Source organism: Bombina bombina, chromosome 1 (assembly GCF_027579735.1).
Source record: "Bombina bombina isolate aBomBom1 chromosome 1, aBomBom1.pri, whole genome shotgun sequence".
In the NCBI taxonomy this organism is placed as follows: domain Eukaryota; kingdom Metazoa; phylum Chordata; class Amphibia; order Anura; family Bombinatoridae; genus Bombina; species Bombina bombina.
The window spans coordinates 420,394,243-420,411,190 of record NC_069499.1 but is presented as its reverse complement, the minus strand read 5'-3'; the positions used below and the strand labels follow the sequence as shown (position 1 = coordinate 420,411,190).

Here is a 16,948-nt window from a genome sequence, read left to right as displayed (position 1 = left end):
TGGCCTCACCATATCTTAGGAAAGAAAACAAAATGTATGCTTACCTGATAAATTTCTTTCTTTCCGGATATGGTGAGTCCATGGCCCGGCCCTTTTTTATTTAAGGCAGGTGTTTTTGCCGAAACATCAGGCACCGCCACACCTTGTGTTGCTTCTTTTCTCCATTTACCTTCAGTCGAATGACTGGGAGTTGTTGGAAGGTAAGTGATACTTAACAGCTCTGCTGTGGTGCTCTTTGCCTCCTCCTGCTGGCCAGGAGTGATATTCCCAAAAGTAATTGATGATATGCCATGGACTCACCATATCCGGAAAGAAAGAAATTTATCATTTAAAGGGCCATAATACCCAAATGTTGAAACACTTGAAAGTGATGCAGCATATCTGTAAAAAGCTGACTAGAAAATATCAACTGAACATCTCTATGTAAAAAAGAAAGATATTTTACCTCAAAAGTTCCTCAGTAGCCACATCCCATTGTAGAAGACTTCTAAGCAGCAAATCAGTATGTCTGTCCCGGGACAGCTAAGGGGTTGAGCCTCGTGCACTCTCATGTTATTTCCCAATTCAGTTTAAAGGAAGTTTACTATGAAATCTCATGAGAGTTAAAGGGACAGTCAAGTATAAATTAAACTTTCATTATTCATAGGACTTTTAATTTTAATCGACTTTCCAATTTACTTTTATCATCAAATTTGCTTTTTTCTCTTGGTATTCTTAGTTTAAACTAAACATAGGTAGGCTCATATGCTAATTTATAAGCCTTTGAGGGCTGCATCTTATCACATGCTTTTTAAATCTCTTTTCAACACAAAGAGACAGAAAGTACACGTGGGCCATATAGATAACACTGTGTTCAGGCACAGAAAGTTATTTAAGATCTAGCACAAAACAATGCTAAATTTAAGACAATAGATAATAAACAGTCACAGTCATGTGATCAGGGGGCTGGAAGAAGGTTCCTAGATACAAGGTAATCACAGAGGTAAAAAGTATATTAATATAACTGTGTTGGTTATGCAAAACTGGGGAATGGGTAATAAAGGGATTATCTATCTTTTAAAACAATAACAATTCTATGGTTGACTGTCCCTTTAAGTGAAATCTCATGAGATCACAGTAAAAGAGTTCATGACCTCAGCACTGCTGATGCTTATTGGCTGCTGTTTATTTCTTCATTATTTTTTTTTTACCTGCAGCTGGGCAGCAGCTGAGTATAACTTTTTACACAGAACTTACTCTGCTGAGCTGAGGAGATTGTGAGGTAAAATATCTTCCTTTTTTACATAGAGAGGCTCAGGTGATATTTTCCTGTCAGCTTTTTACAGTTATACTGCATTCAAGTGATTTAGCATATGAGTAATATGACCTCCCCTATATATATATATATATATATATATATATATATATATATATATATATATATATATATATATATACATATAATATAAGTACTAGGTAGATATAGGCAACCAAAAGATGTGACTGCTAAGCTTATCTGCCCATCTGTGACTATGGAGTCTAAAGGGACATCAAATTAACCCCCCAAATCCTGCCTACACCACTCCAGATTTACTATGCTGCCACCCCCCCCAGACTTTAGATAAGGGTGTCCAGGGGAACCCAAATGACATTCTAGTAATACTCAGAAAAACAAATGCTAAACATTTACCAGTAACCCACACAATTAAGGGTTTGGTAACATGATTACAACCTTGTCTCTGAGTTTTGGCTCCAAAGTATCTAAATTCACAAAGACAGAATTAGATTATTAATATTTTAATGACAAAAGACAAATGTACAGTTCTTGAAAATAAAATGGGACATAAACCAAACACAATGCTTACACTTATGCACATATCACTAAGCTTCCAGTAGGTTTTTGGGAACTTCCTTCAGATGTTGTTCACATGTAGTCCCATTTGAGGTTATAGTGAAGGTCTGATCAATTTCTCATTTTCTGATTACTATGGGTCCTATCTATCAAGCTCCGAACGGGGCTTGACGGCCGTGTTTCTGGCGAGTCTTCAGACTCGCCAGAAACACAAGTTATGGAGCAGCGGTCACAAGGACCTCTGCTCCATAACTCTGTCCGCCTGCTCTGAGCAGGCGGACAGGAATCACCAGAATTCAACCCGATCAAGTACGATCGGGTTGATTGACACCCCCTGCTGGCGGCCCATTGGCCGCAAGTCTGCAGGGGGCGGCGTTGCACCAGCAGCTCTTGTGAGCGTATTGCTCTCCGCATTCAGCGATGTCTTGCGGACCTGATCCGCACTGTCGGATCAGGTCCGCAAGACATTTGTTAAATTGGCCTCTATATCTGTAATTCTCCATTAGATTTTTTCAAAAACCCACCCCTTGTTACATATAACCACTGGCCCCTCTTTAGAATTTCCTTATCTCACAGCAGGATGGGGGAGTACAATGTACGCTACAGCAGACACAGATGTTGCTCACAAAAAGAAAAAAACATTTCAGATTAACCCTGACAATGCTGGGACACCATACCACCTCTGCTGGGTGGCCATTCCAGGTATTAACTACTCATCATGAGTGTATCAGGACAGTTGTGCTTATAAAATGATAATACCTTAATATGTTAAAGTAAGGAAATTCAGCACTCCAAAATTTAAAAAAAACCCACATAATTAGTTAAGTTTATTGAAAAATATCAGCATATTTAATAGGTTTGACACAAACAAATCCCCCTTACATACAAAATATATACCCAAATAGTGTGCAAGCATACAAAAAGTAGGATAGTATACACCATAAATAGATTAAAGTCATGGCAAGGTGCCTTGATAGCAGCAACACCTCTTGCTAACAGAAATTTCAGAGTCTAGGCAAATAATATGCAAACACCATGGCCGCAAATATGCATAGGGTTAGATTTATCAATCCCTTCTCCCCCCCTTTGACGGCAGGTTTGCACAAGAGAACCTGCAGTCAGTGTTTATCAAGCAGCAGTCATCAGACCCGCTGCTTCCCCACCCTGTTCTCCACCTCTTAGGTGGAGAATTTCAATCTCAATCTGAGCGGGGAAATTGGCAGCTCCTGTCCGCGCGTGATTGGCTGTGCTCAGGCCGGGGCGGGGTTGCACGCAAGCACAAATTAGCGCTCTCGTGCAATGTTAAATTTCAGCAGTAGATTGGTGCCCACTAGAGGAGAGCTTGGGCGGACAGGGGCGAATATGTCCGCCCCTGTCCGCCCTGGATTGATAAATTGAGTTTATAGTCATCACAGTAACAACATAAGCCTGATACAATAAATATTACTTAAATCACAGGGCTAATACCTGCTTCATTGATCCAGCAGCACTATAGCAGGCGGGGCGGTCACTACAGCAGCATACACACCTCATTTTATTTTAACACATAAGAGCTTCCACTTCTAGTATGCCAGGTGCATATAAGAATAATGCTCAGGCTAACAGGTAGCTCTAGCGTGTGGGACTCCTCACAGCATCTCCCTCTACACACGCAGATCGGCTGCACCTCTCTTTACTGCACATCATTTATAAGCAAGTGATCATGATTTGGAGATGTCTGACACTTCATACAAGCTGCTTAAGAACCGTGGCACCTTCCAGAGCCTATGTGCATTTCACCCCCAATTACATCACATGTGGCTTCTTCTGGGTTGTCGGTACATATAAGAAATCTGCGCCCCACCACCATAGCATATATTGCTCAGACTAACAGATGATGCTGGGGTGTGGAATTCCTCACAGCACCCCCTCTACTCTCCCAGATCGGCTGCTCCTCTCCTTGCTGCATGTCATTTTGAAGCGAGAAACCATGAGCAAGGGATGCCAGACATGTATTTATTTTTTGACTGTTTAATAAGAGTATTAAATAAATATAATGTAGGTTCACAATGAGGGCAGATATACATTAAATAACAAAAGATTTTTTACAATCAAGAATTAAGCAATCAGACAAGACACCCCCAAGATATGCCTAAGCCATGACTTAATGTTGGGGGCTACTGTTAATCATATTTCCCATTATGGCTCTTTTATACTACACTAATAAATAAAAGTATGATTCCCTAAGTGTTTATGTAATAAGGAGCACTGCAGTAATATCTATTTAGCAGCAACATCATTTTTGGTTGGGTTTGTAGATGATACTATCATACATACAATACTTATTATTTTTTGTCTTATAATTCTGTTTGTTAAATAGAGTACATCACCATAATTAAACAAATAATAAGCGTAGTCTTTTTCAGTATAATTATTTAAACAGCCATGCAAGTGTTACTTATGAGTGCCTTCTTTTGTCGTGTATCTTCAGTACACCTTTCACAGAAATATTGCTGTTCTTTCATGTATTTGGCCTCAGGCCCACTCACTTTCACATCTGTTATACCAGTTTGCCTGCTACTGTTAAAATCATTATTAAGCTTCTTCTCAAGACCACCATATATTCTGCCTGCATCTGTTGTTTTTGGCTGCACTTTATTTTTTTTAAAGTGGAATTTCCACATTGCCTATGTTTTATTTGTTACTTCTCACTGGAAAGACTTTCGGCTAGATTTAGAGTTTTGTCGGTAACGACCCGAAAAGCTAACGCCGGCTTTTTTCTGGCCGCACCATAAAAATAACTCTGGTATTGAGAGTCCACATAAAGGCTGCGTTAGGCTCCAAAAAAGGAGCGTAGAGCATATTTAACGCAGCTTCAACTCTCGATACCAGATTTGCTTACGGACGCGGCCAGCCTCAAAAACGTGCTTGTGCACGATTCCCCCATAGGAAACAATGGGGCTGTTTGAGCTGAAAAAAAACCTAACGCAGCTCCATTGTTTGCTATGCGGAAACACTTCCTACGTCTGCACCTAACACTCTAACATGTACCCCGAGTCTAAACACCCCTAACCTTACACTTATTAACCCCTAATCTGCCGCCCCCGCTATCGCTAACGCCTGCATATTATTATTAACCCCTAATCTGCCGCTCCGTAAACCGCCGCTACTTACATTATCCTTATGTACCCCTAATCTGCTGCCCCTAACACCGCCGACCCCTATATTATATTTATTAACCCCTAATCTGCCCCCCACAACGTCACCTCCACCTGCCTACACTTATTAACCCCTAATCTGCCGAGCGGACCGCACCGCTATCATAATAAAGTTATTAACCCCTAATCCGCCTCACTAACCCTATAATAAATAGTATTAACCCCTAATCTGCCCTCCCTAACATCGCCGACACCTAACTTCAATTATTAACCCCTAATCTGCCGATTTGAGCTCACCGCTATTCTAATAAATGTATTAACCCCTAAAGTCTAACACTAACACCCCCCTAAGTTAAATATAATTTTAATCTAACGAAATTAATTAACTCTTATTAAATAAATTATTCCTATTTAAAGCTAAATACTTACCTGTAAAATAAATCCTAATATAGCTACAATATAAATTATAATTTTGATTGGATCAGCCAATCGGATTGAACTTGATTCTGATCGGCTGATTCCATCAGCCAATCAGAATATTCCTACCTTAATTCCGATTGGCTGATAGAATCCTATCAGCCAATCGGAATTCGAGGGACGCCATCTTGGATGACGTCATTTAAAGGGACCGCCATTCGTCGTTCAGTCGTCGGCCAGGATGGATGTTCCGCGTCGGAGGTCTTCAGGATGCTGCCGCTCCGCTCCGGATGGATGACTATAGAAGATCCCGCTTGGATGAAGACTTCAATCGGATGGAAGACCTATTCTGCCCCGCTTGGATGAAGACTTCTACCGGATGGAGGACCTCTTCTTGCTCCGCTTGGATCAAGACTTCGGACCCTCTTCTGGACCGATCGCTGAACCCGGTGAGGTGAAGACAAGGTAGGGAGATCTTCAGGGGCTTAGTGTTAGGTTTATTTAAGTGGGGTTTGAGTTAGATTAGGGGTATGTGGGTGGTGGGTTGTAATGTTGGGGGGGGGGGTATTGTATGTTTTTTTTTACAGGCAAAAGAGCTGAATTTCTTGGGGCATGCCCCGCAAAGGGCCCTGTTCAGGGCTGGTAAGGTAAAAGAGATTTGAACTTTAGTAATCTAGAATAGGGTAGGGCATTTTTTTATTTTGGGGGGCTTTGTTATTTTGTTAGGGGGCTTAGAGTAGGTGTAATTAGTTTAAAATTGTGGTAATATTTTTCTTATGTTTGTAAATATTTTTTTATTTTTTGTAACTTAGTTCTTTTTTATTTTTTGTACTTTAGTTAGTTTATTTCATTGTAGTTATTTGTAGGTATTGTATTTAATTAATTTATTGATAGTGTAGTGTTAGGTTTAATTGTAGGTATTTTATTTAATTAATTTATTGATAGTGTAGTATTAGGTTTAATTGTAACTTAGGTTAGGATTTATTTTACAGGTAAATTTGTAATTATTTTAACTATTTTAGCTATTAAATAGTTCTTAACTATTTAATAGCTATTGTACCTGGTTAAAATAAATACAAAGTTACCTGTAAAATAAATATTAATCCTAAAATAGCTATAATATAATTATAATTTATATTGTAGCTATATTAGGATTTATTTTACAGGTAAGTATTTAGCTTTAAATAGGAATAATTTATTTAATAAGAGTTAATTAATTTCGTTAGATTAAAATTATATTTAACTTAGGGGGGTGTTAGTGTTAGGGTTAGACTTAGCTTTAGGGGTTAATACATTTATTAGAATAGCGGTGAGCTCAAGTCGGCAGATTAGGGGTTAATATTTAAGTTAGGTGTCGGCGATGTTAGGGAGGGCAGATTAGGGGTTAATACTATTTATTATAGGGTTAGTGAGGCGGATTAGGGGTTAATAACTTTATAATAATAGCGGTGCGGTCCGCTCGGCAGATTAGGGGTTAATAAGTATAGGCAGGTGGAGGCGACGTTGTGGGGGGCAGATTAGGGGTTAATAAATATAATATAGGGGTCGGCGGTGTTAGGGGCAGCAGATTAGGGGTACATAGCTATAATGTAGGTGGCGGCTCTTTGCGGTCGGCAGATTAGGGGTTAATTATTGTAGGTAGCTGGCTGCGACGTTGTGGGGGGCAGGTTAGGGGTTAATAAATATAATATAGGGGTCGGCGGTGTTAGGGGCAGCAGATTAGGGGTACATAAGGATAACGTAGGTGGCGGTCGGCAGATTAGGGGTTAAAAAATTTAATCGAGTTGCGCGATGTGGGGGGACCTCGGTTTAGGGGTACATAGGTAGTTTATGGGTGTTAGTGTACTTTAGAGTACAGTAGTTAAGAGCTTTATGAACCGGCGTTAGCCCAGAAAGCTCTTAACTACTGACTTTTTTCTGCGGCTGGAGTTTTGTCGTTAGAATTCTAACGCTCACTTCAGACACGACTCTAAATACCGGAGTTAGAAAAATCCCATTGAAAAGATAGGATACGCAATTTACGTAAGGGGATCTGCGGTATGGAAAAGTCGCGGCTGAAAAGTGAGCGTTAGACTCTTTTTTGAGTGACTCCAAATACCGGAGGTAGCCTAAAACCAGCGTTAGGAGCCTCTAACGCTGGTTTTCACGGCTACCGCCCAACTCTAAATCTAGGCCTTTGGTTGCTACTTACTATCTAGTTGTCAAATGTTCTGTATTTCTATTTTTTTCAACACTCTCTAGGCCTTTATTTTTTCTTCCATTTTTTTTTTTTAATCTTGTAACATACGCTGTTTATAAAAAATACACAATCTTGATGTTCATAAATTACTTTTTAACAGACATGCATTTTTCGTCATGTAATTGTAATTCAACAAGATTAAAATATAAAAATCTAGAAAAGCAAAATGTTATCACTAAATTAATAATTATCTGTTGTGTACTTTTTGAATATGTAATAATAACTGTATCCTTTTTGTGTTTGCCTTATCATAGAATTTGACTAATCACTCATCACTCATCGCTCCTGCATACTCAGGAGGCTGACACACAAATTTATTTTATTTTAATTTACTTTGTGCATTTAGTGGGTAAATCAATAAAACAATGATCATAAATTTAGTGTACAAGCTAGTCTGAAGTATTGAGATGTATGTGTGTATATATATATATATATATATATATATATACAAGCACACACATGTGTATAGTTATTTTAAAAAATATAAAGTTCACCAAGTGGAAATCCAGAAATCTATTAGTTGACGTTTAGACATTTATGTTTATTTAGCTTGTTTTTCTGTGATATGACATAGACTATTGTAAAAGTAATGTACATATGAGAAGTTCATTAAGTTAAAGGGACAGTCTACACCAATTTTGATATAACTGCATGTAATAGACACTACTATAAAGAATAATATGCACAGATTCTGATATGCTATTAAAAAAATAAGCAAAACTATACATAAAAAAAAAAGTATGGGCTATATAAATAGATCATCTATAAAACATTTTTGCAAAGAAAAATTGAGTGTATAATGTCCCTTTAAAGAAAAGAAAAGGTCTATGTGCAGTGGAATTGTTTTTTTAATGGAAGTATGGTGAAAAAAGATAACTGAAAAGGCTAGTTATCATGGTTCAGGCTAGCTGGGACATATCTCTAGATTTCCAGATGCACTGGGCTGAGGGACCCCACAAATTTGTCTTGCCCAGGGCCCCGCTAATGCTATACGTGGCCCTGCTAAGAGGTGACACAATATGCAATGTTTATAATAATAGAGGGCCAGATTACAAGTAGAGCTCTAATTAATGATCCCGCTAGAGGGCGTTAACTGAGCTAGAAGTAAGCTTTTTGCGCTCGTCTGGTTGAACTCGTATTATGAGTTGAAAGTAGAATTAATTATTAATAGTTATTTAAATAAAAATATCGATGAAATAGTCTGGATTTAAAAATAATTCTGGATTTTCGAATTTCGTATTTGGGGATTTGTACCTGGTATATGGTTTTCTAGGGATTACAAAGAATTGCTCATCAATTAACAGAAGATTGAAAACATATGTAATTTCTATTAAGAAAAAAGATGGATACCTTTTTGTGATACTGCCATAAAATATTAAAATTTATTTTGTCCCCTAATTCAAAGACAGTAAAGTTAAAATTCATTTTTTTATGATTCAGATAATGCATTCAATATTGAATAAAATCTTTTCAATTTACTTCTATTATCTATTATCTTATTGGTGGCTGCACAAATATGCATTTTGTCGTTGACTCACCCAATGTGTTCAGCTAGCTCCCAGTAGTTAATTGCTGCTTCTTCAACAAAGGATACTAAGAGAATAAAGCACATTTGAGAATAGGTGTAAAGTGGAAAGTTGTTTAAAATTGTATGCTCTTTCTGAATAATTAAATACATTTTGGCTTTCATGTCCCTTGAAGTACTTAAATGCACTGATGTTGGATAAGAAGCGGCCTTCAACGGCTTAGAAATTAGCATATGAGCTTTCAACAAAGAATACTAACAAAACAAAGCAAATTTGATGATAAAAGTCCGTTGGAAAGTTGTTTAAAATTGCATTCCTATCTGAATCATGAAAGTTTAACATTGACTAGAATGTCCCTTTAATGTAACACATCTAACAAACTACAGATGATTAAATTAGCAACTGTGGATGACATCTTGGGTGTTCCTTATTATATTCTATTATAACGTGTTGGCAAATTTGTATTACTTTACCATTTCTTGGAATTGGTCTTAATCACTAAAACACCAGTAGCGTTTTCCGAGCACATTTATATGATTCTGCTACAAACAGAAAAAGATGCAAATAAAAAGGCATTTCTAACTAAATATTTCCCACCAGCACTGTTTTATATGAAGTAGTTTAAATCTAAGAATCGGCAGCAGTGGCCCCCCAGTAGGTGTCTGTTATGTCAGTGAGTGTTAGTTCTAAATCTTGGCTTAAAGAATAACACTAGTGATTACTCCATGTGCACAAGCGGGGTTATATTTGCCTTCTGTTCTCTTTCTTTGCCTAACGGTGTTGCTTGCAGCTGTTTTATTGCATGTCATTTACACCTATTGCTCATCTAACCTCAACAGTTAAGGAAGTGATTTGTATTCTGTACAAAATTAAAATAAAAAACATCCTTCTACTCCTTAGCAACTAATACAAAATATTGTGCCACGTAATTGCTTGATAGTACATATATAATTATTTATTTCCTGCTACTTTACATGGGTTCTTGATAATTTCTTGACAAAGTAAACACTTCATTTGTTAATGAATCAGTTTTTTACAAGATGCTTTTTTCTTTTGTAAGGGTGCCGTGTTAACTCCTTCCATGGAGCACACTATGTCACTACAGCCCGCATCCATGATCAGTCCCCTGGCGCAGCAGATGAGTCATCTTTCATTAAGCAGCAGTGGAACGGTAGGTGACAATAATACTAGCGTGCAAAAGAAACATTCTGTGTCAATCAATAAGGCATACAAAGCATATGGAGCCATGTACAGATCATATCATGCAAAATATTTTGTCTTAGGAACATGCAGGTAAAATGTGTAAAGATACTAGACCAGGGCTACATATATCCTCAGCAACATGACGCCATTGTGGTCCACATACTGTCTCAGTGGTTTTGCAGCTGAATTTCTGTGTGGCTCACACTCTGTTGCATGCTGTTAGTTTTAAAGGGACACTCTACCATAGAATTTTTATTGTTTTAAAAGATACATAATCCCTTTATTACCTCCAGTCTCCAGTTTTGCATAACCAACACAGTTATATTAATATACTTTTTACCTCTGTAATCTTCTGACAGCCCCCTGATCACATGGCTGTACCCATTGACTTGCATTTAGTACTGTGTTGTGCTAAATCTTAAATAACTCCTCAGGCGTGAACACAGTGTTATCTATATGGCCCACATGAACTATCCGTCTCTAATTGTGAAAAGCAAATACAAAAGCATGTGACACAAGGCGGCCTTTAAGGGCTTAGAAATTAGCATATGAGTCTACCTAGGTTTAGTTTGAACTAAGAATACCAAAACAACAAAGCAAATTTGATGATAAAAGAAAATTGGAAAGTTGATTAAAATTACAAGTCCTATCTGAATAATGAAAGTTTAATTTTGACTAGACTGTCCCTTTAAGGTTTCATGTGTCTCACTTACAAATACAAGGCTGTACTCTAGAGCTAGCTGATATTTTTACACCACAGACACCAGTATGCTGGCAAGGGAAGTTCACACACAGGTGACATTAAGGGGCAAAAGCCAGCATAGTATTGAGTGGGTGGAGCTCTCTTTGCTAGAAACTTATAATACAGCACTAACGGCACACACTGGTGCACAGAAGAGACGCTACAAAAAGGTGCTTTTAAAGGGAAATTAAACTCAAAATTAAGCTTTCATGATTCAGAAAGAGAATGTAATTTAAAAAAGTTCCTTTTTATTGCGATTATTAAATTTACATTGTTCTCTAGATATTCTATGCTGCAGAGAGTAGGCTCAAGGGAGTGCATTTGTATTGAGCAAGTTATGCAAAAATGTTTGTTACAATGTTATACTCTGCTCCAAACTAGTAGGAATTTGAAGTATACAAGTAAAAAAGAACTTTTGTTTGGTTTCACCTATCTATATCATCTATCTATTTATTATCTGTCTTTTCCGCTCTTATATAATCTATCTTTATATCATCTATCTATAATCCCTCTCTTTCTTTCTTTCTTTTTCTTTCTTTTTCTTTCTTTCTTTCTCTCTTTCTTTCTTTCTTTCTTTCTTTCTCTCTTTCTTTCTTTCTCTCTTTCTTTCTTTCTTTCTTTCTTTCTCTCTCTCTCTCTTTCTTTCTTTCTTTCTCTCTCCTATCTCTCTCTCCTCCCTCTCCTCTTTATCTCTCTCCTCTCTCTCCTCTTTATCTCTTTCCTCTTTCTTTCTTTCTTTCTTTCTTTCTTTCTTTCTTTCTTTCTTTCTTTCTTTCTCCTATCTCTCTCCTCTCTCTCCTCTCTCTCCTTCTCTCTCCCCTCTCTCTCTCTCTCTCTCTCTCTCTCTCTCTCTCTCTCTCTCTCTCAGGGCTGAATGTTAAACATATTTAAAGGGACCGTTCACCCAAAAAAAGTCTCCCCTTTAAATTGTTCCTAATCATCCATTTTCCTGCTGGAGTGTATTAAATTGTTTACAAGTAGCCCCTTTACCCTTATTTTGTTATTTAAAATAGCTGATTTAGCCTGTGGTATCCCCACCTATACTGGAAGTTTCTATACTGGAGTCTATGCTATTGACAATCCTATGTAAACACAGCCAGCAGACAGAATTAAACTCCCAGTGGGGTGCAGGATAGTTAAGTAATAAAATTATAATTTTCCATTGTTCTCTCTATTTATTGAGCTTTGGTTTTACAGACAAATATAAGATAAGGAAGCAAATGTGTGTACATAAAAGTGATAACATAATGAGATCTGATTTTACCTGCAAGCTCAACCCATTGTGATAGGCTGTGGTTTAAAAGCACAAAACCAACTACTTCATATACAGAAATAAACCTGATAATGTTATTTCTCATTAATTTTATACTCTGCAGCTGGTATAACAAGTCATTGAAAATACATTATTATAAAAACAATTGTACAGTGTACTGTCCTGTGGTAGAATAATGTAAAGGATGCACCAAACGGAGCACATTAATGAAAATTCAGACATTTAGCATAGTGACACTATTTTTAAGGAGTGGTGTCCTGTTGAATTAGTACCACACCTATAAAGATTATGGGTTTCCCCTATTATAATTTTACATATGACAAATGTATTATTTTATTGCACCAAACCCTGTTGATTAGACCAATTATTTGGCAAAACATTATTCAGTGGCACGAAAACTACAGATAGAATTACACCTTTTATTCACCTATATAATATGTTATTAGGTGCTCTGGAGATCTGCAAGTAACAAGGATGTTTATAAATTGAAAATATGGCTTTCTTTCATGTAATTAGCAAGAGTCCATGAGCTAGTGACGTATGGGATATACATTCCTACCAGGAGGGGCAAAGTTTCCCAAACCTCAAAATGCCTACAAAAGTGGTGAAGTAAGTTTGTGCTAGATTCTACGTTGATATGCGCTCCGCAGCAGGTTGGAGCCCGGTTTTCCTCTCAGCGTGCAGTGAATGTCAGAGGGATGTGAGGAGAGTATTGCCTATTTGAATGCAATGATCTCCTTCTACGGGGTCTATTTCATAGGTTCTCTGTTATCGGTCGTAAAGATTCATCTCTTACCTCCCTTTTCAGATCGACGATATACTCTTATATATACCATTACCTCTGCTGATTTTCGTTTCAGTACTGGTTTGGCTTTCTACAACATGTAGATGAGTGTCCTGGGGTAAGTAAGTCTTATTTTCTGTGACACTCTAAGCTATTGTTGGGCACTTTTTAAATAAAGTTCTAAATATATGTATTCAAACATTTATTTGCCTTGACTCAGGATGTTCAACATTCCTTATTTTCAGACAGTCAGTTTCATATTTGGGATAATGCATTTGAATCAATCATTTTTTCTTACCTTAAAAATTTGACTTTTCCCTGTGGGCTGTTAGGCTCGCGGGGGCTGAAAATGCTTCATTGTATTGCGTCATTCTTGGCGCTGACTTTTTTGGCGCAAAATTTTTTTTCTGTTTCCGGCGTCATACGTGTCGCCGGAAGTTGCGGCATTTTTTTGACGTTTTTTTGCGTCAAAAGTGTCGGCGTTCCGGATGTGGCGTCATTTTTGGCGCCAAAAGCATTTAGGCGCCAAATAATGTGGGCGTCTTATTTGGCGCTAAAAAAATATGGGCGTCACTTTTGTCTCCACATTATTTAAGTATCATTATTTATTGCTTCTGGTTGCTAGAAGCTTGTTCACTGGCATTTTTTCCCATTCCTGAAACTGTCATTTAAGGAATTTGATCTATTTTGCTTTATATGTTGTTTTTTCTATTACATATTGCAAGATGTCCCACGTTGCAACTGAGTCAGAAGATACTTCAGGAAAATCGCTGCCTGGTGCTGGAGCTACCAAAGCTAAGTGTATCTGCTGTAAACTTTTGGTATCTGTTCCTCCAGCTGTTGTTTGTATTGAATGTCATGACAAACTTGTTAATGCAGATAAAATTTCCTTTAGTAAAGTTCCATTACCTGTTGCTGTTCCGTCAACATCTAATACTCAGAGTGTTCCTGATAACATAAGAGATTTTGTCTCTGAATCCATTAAGAAGGCTTTGTCTGTTATTCCTCCTTCTAGTAAACATAAAAAATCTTTTAAAACTTCTCATTGTTCAGATGAATTTTTAAATGAACATCATTCTGATTCTGATAATGGTTCTTCTGGTTCAGAGGATTCTGTCTCAGAGGTTGATGCTGATAAATCTTCATATTTATTTAAAATGGAATTTTTTCGTTCTTTACTTAAAGAAGTTCTAATTGCTTTAGAAATTGAGGATTCTGGTCCTCTTGATACTAAATCTAAACGTTTAGATAAGGTTTTTAAATCTCCTGTAGTTATTCCAGAAGTTTTTCCTGTTCCTAGTGCTATTTCTGAAGTAATTTCCAGGGAATGGATTAATTTTGGTAATTCATTCACTCCCTCTAAACGTTTTAAGCAATTATATCCTGTGCCATCTGACAGATTAGAGTTTTGGGACAAAATCCCTAAGGTTGATGGGGCTGTCTCTACTCTTGCTAAGCGTACTACAATTCCTACGGCAGATGGTACTTCCTTTAAGGATCCTTTAGATAGGAAAATTGAATCCTTTCTAAGAAAAGCCTATTTGTGTTCATGTAATCTTCTTAGACCTGCTATATCTTTGGCGGATGTTGCTGCAGCTTCAACTTTTTGGTTGGAAGCTTTAGCGCAACAAGTCACAGATCATAATTCTCATAGCATTATTATTCTTCTTCAACATGCTAATAATTTTATTTGTGATGCCATCTTTGATATCATTAGGGTTGATGTCAGGTATATGTCTCTAGCTATTTTAGCTAGAAGAGCTTTATGGCTTAAAACTTGGAATGCTGATATGTCTTCTAAGTCTACTCTGCTTTCCCTTTCTTTCCAGGGTAATAAATTATTTGGTTCTCAGTTGGATTCTATTATTTCAACTGTTACTGGAGGGAAAGGAACTTTTTTACCACAGGATAAAAAATCTAAAGGTAAATTCAGGTCTAATAATCGTTTTCGTTCCTTTCGTCACAACAAGGAACAGAAACCTGATCCTTCATCCTCAGGAGCGGTATCAGTTTGGAAACCATCTCCAGTCTGGAATAAATCCAAGCCTTCTAGAAAATCAAAGCCAGCTTCTAAGTCCACATGAAGGTGCGGCCCTCATTCCAGCTCAGCTGGTAGGGGGCAGATTACGTTTTTTCAAAGAAATTTGGATCAAATCTGTTCACAATCTTTGGATTCAGAACATTGTTTCAGAAGGGTACAGAATTGGCTTCAAAATAAGACCTCCTGCAAAGAGATTTTTTCTTTCCCGTGTCCCAGTAAATCCAGCGAAGGCTCAAGCATTTCTGAAATGTGTTTCAGATCTAGAGTTGGCTGGAGTAATTATGCCAGTTCCAGTTCTGGAACGGGGGCTGGGGTTTTATTCAAATCTCTTCATTGTACCAAAGAAGGAGAATTCCTTCAGACCAGTTCTGGATCTAAAGATATTGAATCGTTATGTAAGGATACCAACATTCAAAATGGTAACTATAAGGACTATCCTGCCTTTTGTTCAGCAAGGGCATTATATGTCTACAATAGATTTACAGGATGCATATCTACATATTACGATTCATCCAGATCACTTTCAGTTTCTGAGATTCTCTTTCCTAGACAAGCATTACCAGTTTGTGGCTCTACCGTTTGGTCTAGCAACAGCTCCAAGAATTTTTACAAAGGTTCTCGGTGCCCTTCTGTCTGTAATCAGAGAACAGGGTATTGTGGTATTTCCTTATTTGGACAATATCTTGGTACTTGCTCAGTCTTTACATTTAGCAGAATCTCATACGAATCGACTTGTGTTGTTTCTTCAAGATCATGGTTGGAGGATCAATTTACTAAAAAGTTCATTGATTCCTCAGACAAGGGTAACCTTTTTGGGTTTCCAGATAGATTCAGTGTCCATGACTCTATCTTTGACAGACAAGAGACGTCTAAAATTGATATCAGCTTGTCGAAACCTTCAGTCAGAATCATTCCCTTCGGTAGCCTTATGTATGGAAATTCTAGGTCTTATGACTGCTGCATCGGACGCGATCCCCTTTGCTCGTTTTCACATGCGACCTCTTCAGCTCTGTATGCTGAACCAATGGTGCAGGGATTACACAAAGATATCTCAATTAATATCTTTATAACCGATTGTACCACACTCTCTGACGTGGTGGACAGATCACCATCGTTTAATTCAGGGGGCTTCTTTTGTTCTTCCGACCTGGACTGTAATTTCAACAGATGCAAGTCTTACAGGTTGGGGAGCTGTGTGGGGGTCTTTGACGGCACAAGGGGTTTGGGAATCTCAGGAGGTGAGATTACCGATCAATATTTTGGAACTCCGTGCAATTTTCAGAGCTCTTCAGTCTTGGCCTCTTCTGAAGAGAGAATCGTTCATTTGTTTTCAGACAGACAATGTCACAACTGTAGCATACATCAATCATCAAGGAGGGACTCACAGTCCTCTAGCTATGAAAGAAGTATCTCGAATTCTGGTTTGGGTGGAATCCAGCTCCTGTCTAGTTTCTGCGGTTCATATCCCAGGTGTAAACAATTGGGAAGCGGATTATCTCAGTCGCCAAACGTTGCATCCGGGCGAATGGTCTCTTCACCCAGAGGTATTTCTTCAGATTGTTCAAATGTGGGGGCTTCCAGAAATAGATCTGATGGCCTCTCATCTAAACAAGAAACTTCCCAGGTATCTGTCCAGATCCAGGGATCCTCAAGCGGAAGCAGTGGATGCATTGTCACTTCCTTGGAAGTATCATCCTGCCTATATCTTTCCGCCTCTAGTTCTTCTTCCAAGAGTGATCTCCAAAATTCTGAGGG

The 16,948-nt window shown here is 37.9% G+C and overlaps 1 protein-coding gene across 4 annotated transcripts in view; it reads left to right on the top strand.

Annotated features, from left to right (window-relative positions):
• RBMS1 (RNA binding motif single stranded interacting protein 1) overlaps positions 1-16,948 on the top strand; it is a 285,859-nt gene that overhangs the window by 248,732 nt on the left and 20,179 nt on the right. For all 4 annotated transcript variants that reach the window (XM_053698355.1, XM_053698359.1, XM_053698354.1 and 1 more), the window contains exon 11: positions 10,211-10,321. In XM_053698355.1, the coding sequence (XP_053554330.1) occupies positions 10,211-10,321 (111 nt within the window). The remainder of the gene's footprint in view (positions 1-10,210; positions 10,322-16,948) is intronic.